The 13,798-nt window shown below is 37.4% G+C and overlaps 1 protein-coding gene across 1 annotated transcript in view; it reads left to right on the top strand.

Annotated features, from left to right (window-relative positions):
• The window catches only part of CNGA3 (cyclic nucleotide gated channel subunit alpha 3), a 50,743-nt gene extending 48,499 nt beyond the window's left edge, over positions 1 to 2,244 (top strand). The window contains exon 7 of the mRNA XM_031964156.1: positions 797 to 2,244. Coding sequence (XP_031820016.1) covers positions 797 to 2,202 — 1,406 coding nt within the window. The 3' untranslated portion in view covers positions 2,203 to 2,244. The remainder of the gene's footprint in view (positions 1 to 796) is intronic.
• The last annotated feature ends 11,554 nt before the right edge of the window (positions 2,245 to 13,798 follow it).

The raw sequence follows: 13,798 nt of genomic DNA, 5'->3' as shown, positions 1-13,798 counted from the left end.
AGGGACAGAGAAAGACAGACAAAGACAGAGACAGAGACAGAGACAGAGACAGAGACAGACAGAAGGAGGGAGGGAAAGAGAGAGAGAAGAGCACATTTTTTTTTGTCTTTTACTTAATACCCAGCATAGTGCTTGGTACTTGTTAAATGCTTAACATTTGTAGATCAAATATGCATATTGATTCCAGTCTACTTCCAGTCTTATAATGATCACTAGTAGGCAGTAATGTAAAGTGATGTAAAGAACTAGAAGTCTGGATTCTATCAAAAAATAAGATATGAGACTTAAATGAGATGATGGATGTTTATCACTTTGCAAACCTCACAGCACAATATAAATGACTCAAGCCTCAAGTCTAGTTATGATGTCTACAATACTCCCACTGACGTAAGCAATATTATAGAGCTATACAAGGGTGAACTGTAAATGTTTAACAAATGTTTTAGTGGGTACAGGGGAAGCATGAAAACACACTTTTAAGTTCAGTCTACATTATTAATACTAGATAATCAACAAAACAAGAAATTCTACAAATTCTGCTTCCTTCCTCTCTTCCTTCCTTCCTTCCTTCCTTCCTTTCTTTCTTTCTTCCTTTCTTCCTTTCTTCCTTTTTTCCAATCTATATTCCTAGAGAAAGCTTCTAAACCAGAACTTTCTTATACCAATGAAACCAAAACTCTAGACTTCATCCCTAATCCTAAAAAGAGCTCAGCTTTGATAGTTGATAGGCTTTCCCTTTGTCTCATATCCTTTTATAGAAGTTCTAGAATGACTAAGTGATTCCTTTCCTTCCTAGGCTTTCTTGAACAAGGTTTAATGGTCAAAGATGCAGAGAAACTCAGAAAGCACTATATGAGCACCTTTCAGTTCAAGCTGGATGTACTATCTCTGGTCCCCACTGACCTGGCTTTTTTAAAAGTGGGACTGAACTATCCTGAGTTGAGGTTCAATCGTCTGCTGAAATTTGCCAGGCTATTTGAATTCTTTGACCGCACAGAGACCAGGACCAACTATCCTAATATATTCAGGATTGGAAATCTTGTCTTGTACATTCTGATTATCATCCATTGGAATGCATGTGTCTACTTTGCCATTTCTAAGCTCATTGGATTTGGGACTGATTCCTGGGTTTACCCCAACATCTCTATCCCAGAATATGGGCGCCTGTCCAGGAAATACATTTATTGTCTCTACTGGTCCACCCTGACTCTGACTACCATTGGGGAGACTCCCCCCCCTGTCAAAGATGAGGAGTACCTTTTTGTAGTGATTGATTTCCTGGTAGGAGTGCTGATATTTGCCACCATTGTGGGTAATGTTGGCTCTATGATCTCCAACATGAATGCCTCCAGGACTGAATTCCAGGCTAAAATCGACTCTATAAAACAGTACCTGCAATTCCGAAAAGTAACCAAGGACTTGGAGACCCGGATCATCAGGTGGTTTGACTACCTATGGACCAACAAGAAGACAGTTGACGAAAAGGAAGTTCTCAAAAGCCTCCCAGATAAGCTGAAGGCTGAGATCGCCATCAATGTGCACCTGGATACCCTGAAAAAGGTACGTATTTTCCAGGACTGTGAGGCAGGCCTCCTAGTGGAGCTGGTCCTAAAGCTTAGGCCTGCAGTGTTCAGCCCTGGTGATTATATTTGCAAGAAGGGGGATATCGGGAGAGAAATGTACATCATCAAAGAAGGCAAGTTGGCAGTAGTGGCGGACGATGGCGTCACTCAATTTGTGGTCCTTGGTGATGGAAGCTACTTTGGGGAAATCAGCATCTTAAACATCAAAGGGAGCAAAACTGGGAACAGAAGAACAGCCAACATTAGGAGCATCGGTTACTCGGATCTATTCTGCTTGTCCAAAGATGACTTAATGGAGTCTCTCATTGAATATCCAGAAGCCAAAAAGGCTCTGGAAGAGAAAGGACGGCAGATTCTAATGAAAGACAACTTGATAGATGAAGACGTGGCTGGGAGTGGAGGAGATCCAAAGGACATGGAAGAAAAGGTGGAGAGACTTGAATCTTCTCTGGATAATTTACAAACTAGGTTTGCTAGACTCCTGGCAGAATATAATAGCACCCAAATGAAAGTCAAGCAGAGACTGAGCAAACTTGAGAGCAAAATGTGTGGAAGTGACTTATTGGATGGAGAGAACATTATTAGTGGAGATGCCGAGAAAGATAAAGACAAAAAGTAATAAGGAAATAAAGCCATTTTGCTTAGTTGGTTACAGTAAGGATAATGCCATATTCATATACATACCCAAAAACATATACGTATATACACATGAGCACACACATACAATTATTTTTATATGGAATTCAAGAAGGTTTTGGACTTTTTAATGAACTTATAGGGAGAGAAAAAAATATATAGTTACCAGAGAAGGTTTTGGTTGGAGAAATGGGGATGGTGAGTGATCCCAAGCAAAGGCTCGGGTAAGTTATATGGAGGATTCCTTTGATGAATTAGTTTGTCTTGTTCCAGGGATTATTCATCCTTTTGGGGTACGGATATCTTTGGCAATCTGGGGAAGCCTTCTCTGACTAATATTTCAAATGTATAAAATAAGATATTTACAATTATAAAGGAAACCAATTATAGTGATATATAGCTATCAAAATCTTTTTTAAAAAACAAAAATACAGATTCACAGACCCCAAGTTAAACAACCATTGGCTTCTAATGTTACTTCTAACTCTCAAATTCTGTGATTGATTTTATAATTTCCATAAAAGGATGATTTTTTTATAAACAGAATACAAAATGGTGTTTTTCTCTTTTTTTTTTTTCTCCCTGAAAAGAAATTTGGGTTATTGCTTAGGAAGGTAGATGGGGCTCAGTGAAGGCAATAACTGTGCTTTGACAGTTTGGGACTCATTTTCTGGTTCAAATTCTTTTTAAAAACTGACTAACCTAAAGTTGGATTCAGTCATGGTAAGAAGGAGGTTCCTGTCTGTGGAAAATGTTACATACCAATCTTCAGGTACTGAGAACAGAACCATATGCTGGACCCACTTTGAAGTGGTGGGATGGGAAGTTGTATGAAGAAGTTCTTATGCAGGTAAAGATAAGTCAGTAAACATTTATTAAATACCTAGCATGGGCAAGGCACTATGCTAAGTGCTGGAGATACAAAGAGACAAAGGACAATACCTGCCTTCACAAAGCTCACAACCTAATAGGAGACAGCAAGGAAATATGCACATATTCCATACAGGAAAAACAAGAGATAATTAACAAAGGGAAAGCACTAGAATTAAAAAGTGTGGGGGGAAAGCTTCTTGTGGAAGATAGGATTTTAGTTAGGAGAGAGAGAGACAGAGACAGAGAGAGAGAGAGAGAGAGAGAGAGAGAGAGAGAGCGCATTCCAGGTGTGGGGGACAGCCAGAGAAAATATTCCAAAGAGTGAGCAAGGTGACTTACTGGATGTGATTTGATTCCACAGCTGCAGGCCTGGGAAAGCATAGTCTAGGCCCGATTTGCACTTCATTTCTCTACAAAAAGATTTAATCTGCCATGAAGATTGTCATACTGTCGAAACCTCAGCCTTTAAAAAAAAAAATCTATCCAATATGGGACTTTTAAAAATTTTAATATATGTCCTTTTCTTTCACTTATGTATCTATATTAAGATTTTGTAAAGGTTGATTACTATTCTCAGGATAAATACAAGTTGCTAAGGGAGTATGGAATGAGCACTAGACTGAGAGGCAGAAATCTGGGTTCTAATACAGGTGTGATTATTCCCTGTGTGACCTTTGTTTCCTCATCTGTAAAATGATGAGAATGGGTTAGAGCAGAGCTTCTTAAACTGTAGGAAGTGACCAACTGCATGGAGGGAGGTCACAGAAAATTTGTCCACAATAAAAGGTTTCTGAATGTAATGACCAGAAATAAATTCACAAACACATAATGAATTTGAATTGTTTCAGGCTTGCCCATGTTGCATAGTGCAACTTCACTGCAGCTTTGGTTCTGAACGTGTGGACTTTGGAGTGTGTATGCACTAATGCTGCCAGTAACACCTCAGCTCAGATTTAAGATGGGGATCATAAAAAAGGGTCACAAGTGGAAAAAGTTTAAGAAACCGGGGTTAGATGATGTCAAAGATCCTTCCCAACACTAACATTTTATAATTCTGTAATTCTAAAAGTCTATGTCATTCATAGGGAGCAAAAACAGGTAAAATTTCAATTAATTTATGCAGAAATTATTATTTCTGCAATAAAACATGGCAAAATATGAAATTTATATGGTCTGACATACTAACTCTACAGGTCACTTAATGTTAGTCCTTAACATGGGTTTTAACCAGGCAATAGTGTCTATGAAGGGCCAATATTTGGAGAAGTGGGAAATGTTTGGGGATTATATGAACCTCATATCTGGGCATGCTATTGATAATCTGGACATGTGTGACTTCATTTTATTCTTTCCCTCCCCCCAATATTAAAAGGTCTGCAAAAAGTAGCAAAAATGGAAACCACTCTATTTTCTCAGAAATGTATATTTAAAAAACCTTGAAATGTTAGTTCTGCCTGAGCTAATATTTGTTTAATAAAAATATGGACTGAAAAATAAAATAAAGAGTGATTCTTTTCCCTAGATGTTATTCTGTGTGAAGGTTCAGGCACCAAATATGTTTCTATGGCAACGAGCTTGACTTTCCTAGAAAGAACAAATGCTGAGTTACAGGGAATACAGACAGGGCCTCAGCCTCAGATAAACCACACACACACACACATACACACACACACACACACAAAATCTGAGAACATATGCTAATACAGAGGAAGCTGGAGTTTTTATTTTTTTAAGCAAGTGAGAAAAGTAATAAATGTGGCAAAAATTTTCAATGTAAATAATTTAAAGCATCCAAATGTGTTAGGAAAAGTCTAGTAACTCTAAAAAGAGGGGGTTTTACTGAGTACTCAAAATATGGCCTAGTTTTTCTGAATCCCTTTCTTCCCAGAGGTAAGTGAAAATTCCTGCTTTTTATGATGGAGTTCTTCAAAAGTAACCAAAGAGGGGAAAGGAATTGGGGTGCATTGGGGTAAGCCCTGTATAAAAAAATATTGGTTTCCTGGTTATTTTAATTTTTAAAACTATTATTGCATTGGGCAATCAGTTTCCACCAATGAGGAGAGCCTTTATACTAATCAAACCAATCTCATCTACTTTAAGATTTACAAAACACTTTCTCTTTACAACAACAGCTCTATGAGGTCAGTACTACAAGTGTTGTGTTTTGTTGTATGTTTTGAATGGGAAGCAGTCTAGACCTGCCATTTCATTATGTAAGGAACTTCTGGTGTAGGAAACTTACTCCATAATGTCAATCAGCAGCTCTTCAATAACATGCAATGTTAGAGAATTGCATCTAATAATACCCTTTATCAAGATAAGGTCGAAATGGGCTCATGATTTAGACATAAAGAGTGATACTGTAAATCAATTAGGAAAACACAGGATAGTCTACCTCTGTGGAGAAAAGAGGAATTTATGGCCAATGAAGAATTAAAGAACATTATGAAATGCAAAATGGATCATTTAAATTACATTAAATTAAAAAAGGTTTTGGGCATACAAAATCAATACAGCCAAAATTAGAAGGGAAGCAGAAAGTTGGGAAAGAATTTTTACATCCAATATTTCTGACAAAAGCCACATTTCTAAAATGGTGAGATTTGAGCTAAATAGGAAGGAAGCTGGGGAAACCTAGAGGTGGATATGAGAAAGGAGATTATCTTAAGCATGTCAATAGGTGCCAAAAGGAAATAAGGAATGTCGTGGATGAGGACCATAGCTAGATCAGTGTGGCTGTGTTGTTTCATAAAGAGTCCTAGCCACCATCATTAGGAGTATTTGCATCTGGATAAGCAGTGCAGCCTAAACCCAGGGCAAATAATAATAAAGGCATTGTCATTTGGGAGTGAAGTTGCTCGGTAGAGAGACAGAGACCCTTGAACACTGGACATATGGTCACTACTTGGGAAAGAAGAGAGAAATAATGGGGAAGAAGAGGCAGCCTTAGCATGGCATCTGATAGCATCCTATTTTAATTTTGCTTTCTTTTTAATTCTATTTTTTAATTTTTAATTTAATTTCTAATTTTTAATTCTAGGGAAGCTACAGGGGATAGAGTGCTAGGTCTGGAGCCAGGAAGATCTAAGTCTAATCTGGCCTCAGATACTTACTAGTTGTGGGACTCCAGACTATGTGACCCCAGTTTGTCTGCTTTAGTTTTCTTACTTATAAAATGGGGATAATAATCGTACCTAACTCCTAGAGTTATAGTGAGAGAAATAATGTAACATTTTAAAAAGCATTTACCACAATTTTTGGGATATAGTAAATGCTTAATAAATGCTTATTCCCTTCCCCCTTGCTAAATTAGTGTTAAACTCTATTTTGTGCTGTGAAAGAACCACAAATATTGTCAGTTCTTTTTAAATTTGGCAGACTACAGAAGGCCTCAGTTATACTTCCATACTTGGATTATGCTCTCTAAGGTCAATCAAGGCAACATGGCTTTTGGGGAGAAATCTTAGATAGATTCAGAGGACTTGTGTCAAATACATGGCTCGGTCACCTATTATCTAGGTCCCTTCAGCTAAATCACTGAGTTTCTGCTTTTTAGGGGTTCTGTCTTCTCATCTGTAAAAAGGGGGTGGGTGGGTTTCATAATATTTAAGGTCTCTTCCAGCTCTAAATCCTAGCTGTACCAGTGTTGAAAATCACTTAGAATTTTTTTTGCAAATATAAAGGATTATCATCAGCATCACTAGGGTAAAAACATTGTTGGAGTTTTCAGTCGTGTCTGACTGCGTCTGACCTCATTTGGGGTTTTATTGGCAAAAATATTGCAGTGGCTTGTCATTTTCTTCTTCAGCTCATTTTACAGATGAGATAGATAACTGGGGCAAATAGGATTAATAGTAAATATTAAGACTGTATTTCAAATCATGCAGATGAGCCTCCCTGACTCCAGTCTGGGTACCTACTATGTCACCTAGCTGTCCTGAGGATGAATAGGGTGGACAGCTAGCTGAGGGATGAGGATGTTCTTTTAAATGGGGAAACAAATGGAAAACCAGAAGATATTAAGATATAAAAAAGATTTGGAGATGGAAATAATACTGAAAAGGGATCACTATCCAGCAGTGTTACTACTGGGCTTATATTCCAAAGAGATTATAAAGAAGGGAAAGGGACCTGTATGTGCACGAATGTTTGTGGCAGCCCTTTTTGTAGTGGCTAGAAACTGGAAACTGAATGGATGTCCATCAGTTGGAGAATGGCTGAATAAATTGTGGTATATGAATATTATGGAATATTACTGTTCTATAAGAAATGACCAACAGGATGATTTCAGCAAGGCCTGGAGAGACTTACACGAACTCATGCTGAGTGAAATGAGCAGAACCAGGAGATCATTATATACTTCAACAACAATACTATATGATGACCAGTTCTGATGGACCTGGCCATCCTCAGCAACGAGATCAACCAAATCATTTCCAATGGAGCAGTAATGAACTGAACCAGCTACGCCCAGAGAAAGAACTCTGGGAGATGACTAAAAACCATTACATTAAATTCCCAATCCCTATATTTATGCACACATGCATTTTTGATTTCCTTCACAAGCTAATTGTACAATATTTCAGAGTCTGATTCTTTTTATACAGCAAAATAATGTTTTGGTCATGTATACTTATTGTGTATCTAATTTATATTTTAATGTATTTAACATCTACTGGTCATCCTGCCATCTAGGGGAGGGGGTGGGGGGTAAGGGGTGAAAAATTGGAACAAGAGGTTTGGCAATTGTTAATGCTGTAAAGTTACCCATGAATATAACCTGTAAATAAAAGGCTATTAAATAAAAAGAAAAGAAAAGGGATCACTAGAGACTGGATTTGAGATTTTAATTAAGAATTTTTCACTTGTAATACTATTGTACTATAAGAAATGATGAAAGGAGAATTATAGAGAACCTGGGAAGACTTAAATGAATTGATGCAGAGTAAAATGAGCAGAAAAACAATGACAACAACATTGGACATAGAAATAACTTTAAAAGATTCTGACACAATGACCAATCATATTTCCAGAAAACTCATGATGAAACATGATACCTCCTGACAGACAGGGGATAGATAAATAGACAGATAAGTGGATACGTAGATAGACAGACAGACAGACAGATAGATCGATATAGCTATAGATACACACATATGGGAATTTATTTTACCTGATTATGTACATTTGTTAAAAGGGTTTCTTTTTCAATGAAGCTGAGGGAAGTAGAAGGAGAGAAGGTTGCCTCTCAAGATTAGTGTTCAGTCACCACTCAGAAAAGGAAATTCAAAGCAAAAAAGGGAAAGTTCAGCCTTGAAATTGCTTAATTGGATCTCCTTGATTAAACTCCCTCTGAGGAGAGTGAAGGAAAGGAGGGTGGGGGGAAGACCAGGGTCCAAGTCACTCCCTTTTTAAAGAATACTTAGCAATTCTTCCTGTTAAGTGGCCAATAAAATGTCTCAGTGATGAGCTAGCACATAGGGATTATCTGGAATAGGGAAAGGTGGTTTTGTGCCTGTGGTATTCAATCCCCAGTTATGGAAAAAAAAAACAAACACTAAAACAAACAAACAAATCAAAAAAACACCACCAGTTCTAAGAAGTAAAATGGATATGTGATCTTGATGTGAGAACTCCCTTTAACAATACAGATAGCAATCCCTTCATACTCCTTTATCTTGGGCAGTTCTTGGCCATAGCTTTTTGCAAAATATCTACAGAGTATCTACCAGTGTCTTAAAGGTTTTTCTCTGGTTCTTTCAAGAGCTCTTTCTACCAAAAAAAGGTTACCTTCCTTCATCTGGGGCTGATGGGGTAAAATTACCTGGATCACTTGTAATTCCTGAATTTGTCCCCTAGGTGATGCTATTGCCCAGAAACAGTTAATGCAGGTAGCCTAACTTGTTGGGAGGACTTTGCTGGGGTCCTGTAGGGATGCCTGGGAAGGCTGAAGGCTGCAGGGCTCTGTTTCTGGCAGCCAATTCAGGAGGTCCTGCTGTCAAAACCATCCAGCCATCTGCTGGCATTTAGCTTCCTACAAAGCGGACCTGTTGGGATGTCATTCTTGTTCTGCACAGTTGAGCCTGGGAGTTTCTGCAGCAATTAAACCATTACAGCATTTCCACTCCCAAGGGAAATGCAGTGAAACTTCACTATTCTCATCTGCATTATTTGGACAGAACCTGGAATAAAATTCTGAGCCACTGTAAAATATCCAGGGAAATGAGTATTGGGGGGAAAAAATTCATAGCACTTAGAATAGATTTTCTAATTATTTACATATAAATGAGAGATTCTAAAACTATGTCATTTTTTTTTTCCAAGTCAAGCAGCAGAACCATGGGTGGAAGGGATCATTCAGATGACCTAGTCCAGCCTGTGAATTGTAGAGCTGAGGAGAGAGGAAGAAAGCTTTTAATAAATGCTTATTGTGTGCTAGATATTGTGATAAGCAATTTGTAAATATTACCTCATGTGATTTTTAAAACAAAACTAAGGAGATAAGAGCTATTTTTAATTCCCATTTTACACAACTAGTTACACAAATAAATAGCGACTGAGGCTGGTTTTCAACTCAAGTCTTTCTGACTGCAGACCCAGGACCCCTTACTGCCTAGTTATCTCCAATGAAATTAAACAACTTGGGCAAAATCACACAGTGGTCAGGCCTTCACAAGAGCTGAGGCTTTTTGGCTCACTACCAGACTGTCTTCCTTAAGGGACAAGTCATCTTTCTTTTTCTTCCTTTTTTATAGTATCTTTTTTTTTTTTTCAAAATATATGCAAAAATAATTTTTAACTGCACCCTTGCAAAATCTTGTATTCCAAATTTTTCTCCCTCCCTCCTCACCTTCCACTTCCTCTACACAGCAAGTAATCCAATATAGATTAAACAGGTGAGAGTCTTCTATATACATTTATCATGCTGTATGAGAAAAATCAAATTAAAAAGGAAAAAAAAAAGATGGGGGGGGGAAAGCAAGCAAACAATTACAAAAAAAGTGAAAATACTATGTTGTGATCCACATTAAGTCCCGACAATACTTTTTCTGGATGCAGATGGTACTCTCCATCACAAGTCTATTAGAATTGGCCTGAATCACTTCATTAAGCTGTTTTAAAAGAACCATGTCCATCAGAATTGATCTTTGTATAATCTTGTTGTTTCCGTATACAATGATTTCCTGGTTCTGCTCATTTCACTTAGCATCAGTTCATGGTAAGTCTCTCTAGGTCTTTCTGAAATCATCCCAGTGCAATGTCTTTCCGCTTCTGAATGGAATCTTCTATTTGACTTTCCTCTTTCTTACTTTTCTTATTGACTGTTAACCAAGTGCTGGTGATATATCCTTTGTTTTAGCCCTCATTATCTGTTCTTTTCTCTCTTCTGCCACTGTCACCAGCCCAGTATAGAGCCTCCTTCCCTCCCACCAGGATTGTAGACTTTTAACACCTCCTAGAGTCCTCACTTTATTCTCCATTCTTCATATTTATATTCAAGAAAATCTTTCTTATGCATAAATATGGTCATATCATTCTTCTGTTAAACTATTTTCCAGGGTTCTCCATTGTCCAAAAAGCAAAATTCCTCTACTTGCCATTCTGAGACCCCCTTACCAGTTTTAGCTCATAGTTCCTCTCTTTTTGGTCTAATCACCCCTAAACTAGACTTCCCTCTGTTCCCCCAAACACATTGCTAGTTTTCCCGGCTCTGGGTTTTGGGGAGGCAGAGCTCAGGTACACAATTAATAAGCCTTTGAGGTTAGATTTGAACTCAGGTACTCCTGACTTCCACTGGCACTCTATCCACAGTACCACCTACCTGCCTTCCCCAACAACCCCTCTGGTTCTGTTAATGTTATTTTCTATACTTTTCCTCGTTTGCTTCTTCATCTGTTGAATTCCTGCTTAACACTTCAAATGGCACTTCCTTTATGAGGTTTTCTCTGATCTATCTTGGCTATAATTACATACTTCCTCAGCCTTGTTTTGCTGAAATATATTTATTATTTCCTAACAAGAACAGCCCTTCCTAGGATTCTAGTTTTAAACAAGAAACATAATACTCTCACTCACTCTTACATGCATGTGCACTCACAAGCCTCATCTCCATGCCTTTGGACTACTAGTTGTCCTCTATTCACTCCTTCCTAATGCCTCTTGGAATTCCTTCTAGACTCAGCTCAGCCTTCTGTAAGAAGTCTTTGATGATCTCAACTCCGTTCCTGTTGCCCTTCCTCCCAAAACTACTTTATATTCAACTAGATGGCACAACAAGATAGAATGCTGGACTTGGAGAAGTAGGAAGATCTTCAGAATTCAAATCTAACCTCAAGCTTTCTGTGGACAAGTCTACAACCTCTGTCTGCCTCAGTTTCCTCATCTGTAAAATAGGGATACTAATAGCAGGATTTTCATGGGAATAAGCACTTTGCAAACTTAAAGTAAATTCTACTATACATTTGAATATGTATAATCATATACATATATACACACATACACATATGTAAAAATATATTACACACATACACATATATTTGCATCTTGTCTTTTCTCGTAGAATGTAAATTTTTACAGAGCTGGAATCATTTCACGTTTGCCTTGTATCTTCAGCATTTGACTCAGTGTATATTAATAAGTATTTGATGATTGATTGATAGTGCTCCAAAATAATTTTCCTAAAAGAAAATATTAGATATAGAATTGCAACTTTAAAATTTTCTTTGACCTTGTTTAGGTGAGCAGGTTATGATTAAAAAAAAAATATTTGCAGATCAAATTCACTAGCTGAATTGTGAGGGTTTCAGGTGAAACTTTCTCCCTTAGGAATGGAGATCTCATTTAATCATCATTTATCTATGGCTTACCATGCAAGGTTTACCTTTCTCTGGTTTTTAAAAGCTTCTGAAGGTTGTAAGGCAGATTTTCTTTCATCTTCACAAGAGTGTTGCCAGGATACATAAAAGTACACATATGCTCTGTTGACCTAAATCCAAGCACCTGTCCTGAATCAAACCTGCCACTCAAGCCTGGGCTTGAAAGGCATGGGCAGGTGGGGCAGGATCACTGATCACTTTCAGCCTGATTTTGCATGGGCTGAATCTGGATCAACCTGAAGTAATTAAGAGTCTTTCCTCTTTGGTCAAGGACTACCACTGGACAGAAAGGAGGAAGAGCTAATGGGCATTGGTAGCAGCCCAGAAATTGAGAATCATTCACAAAAGTGGCAAAGCCCCAAGATCCCTCAGCTAGTCCTTTATTTGTCCTTGCCTAGCTATGTGACCTTGGCCATATCACTTAATCCAAGTCTCATCTTCCTCATGTCTAAAATGGCAGGATCAGAGTAGAGACCTCTGACTTCTAGCTCTAAAGACTTATAATGATAGATAAGATCAATGGAAAGCTTAGCAATTTTTTGTGCCTTTATAATGTCAACTTATTTTATTTGTTTTTTAGAAATCTCCTTTTTTTGATGGTACCTTGATATTTTGGGTTTGTTTTTTTCTTGAAGGGAAAGGTTACCAGACTACATCCAAAAAAAGATTTCAATAAATTAGTTGTCAGTCTGAGCAAGATTTTGGAAACCCTAGCATCCTTTTCTTAAAGGGGCAGTGAGATGATGCAGTGGAGTATTAGTCTTGGAGGCTAGAAGATCTGAGTTCAAAATTGCTTTCAGACATTAGTAGCTGGGGACCCTGGACAAACAATTTAACTTCTATGTGCCTCAATTTCCTCTTCTATAAAAAGGGGATCCTATTAGTGGTGGCAAAGAATTGGAAAATGAGTAGATACCCATCAATTGAGGAATGACTGAATAAGTTGTATATGAAAGTAATAGAATATTAGTGTTCTATGAAAAATTATGAACAAGCAGATTAAAAGGCTTGGAAAGATTTGCATGAATTGATGCTGAGCAAAACAAGCAGAACCAAGAATACATTGGATACAGCAAGAATGTGTAATGATCAGCTATGATAGGCTTGCTTCTTCTCAGCAGTTCAGTAATTCGAGGCAATCCCAATAAACTTTGGAAGGAAAAAGCCATCTACATTCAAAGAGAGAACTATGGAGATTTAATGTAAATCAGCACATGCTATGTTCACTTTTTTTTTTCTTTTTCTTCTATCTTATTTTTCTCTCATGGTTTTTCCCTTTTGTTCTTATTTTTCTCCCCCAATATAATTCATAAGGAAATATATTTTTAAAATAGAGAATGTACATATATAACCAAAAAATTCATTTTTTACATGTAACTGGGGAAATAAAAATAAGTTTTATAAAAAGAATATGGGACTTGGGGGGAAAAAAGTGGGGGAAAGGAAATCTCAAGCTGCTTGTGAGAATCTATTGAGATAATAATTATAAGTGCTTAACACAGTGCCTGTAAGAGCTATATAAATGTTGGCTATTATTATAATTAAATTCAGCCTTCAGCATTTATTAGCTATATGATCCTTGATAAGTCACTTAACCACTATAAGTTTCAGCATCTATTAATATATTTAACATCTACTGGTCATCCTGCCATCTAGGGGAGGGGGTGGGGGGGGTAAGAGGTGAAAAATTGGAACAAGAGGTTTGGCAATTGTTAATGCTGTAAAGTTACCCATGTATATATCCTGTAAATAAAAGGCTATTAAATAAAAAAAAAAGTTTCAGCATCTATAAAATTGGAAAAATAATAGCACCCACTTCCCAGAGGTGTC

This window comes from Sarcophilus harrisii, chromosome 3, assembly GCF_902635505.1.
Source record: "Sarcophilus harrisii chromosome 3, mSarHar1.11, whole genome shotgun sequence".
Taxonomy (NCBI): domain Eukaryota; kingdom Metazoa; phylum Chordata; class Mammalia; order Dasyuromorphia; family Dasyuridae; genus Sarcophilus; species Sarcophilus harrisii.
Note: the sequence above shows the minus strand (reverse complement) of the source record. Positions and strands in the feature narration are given on the sequence as shown.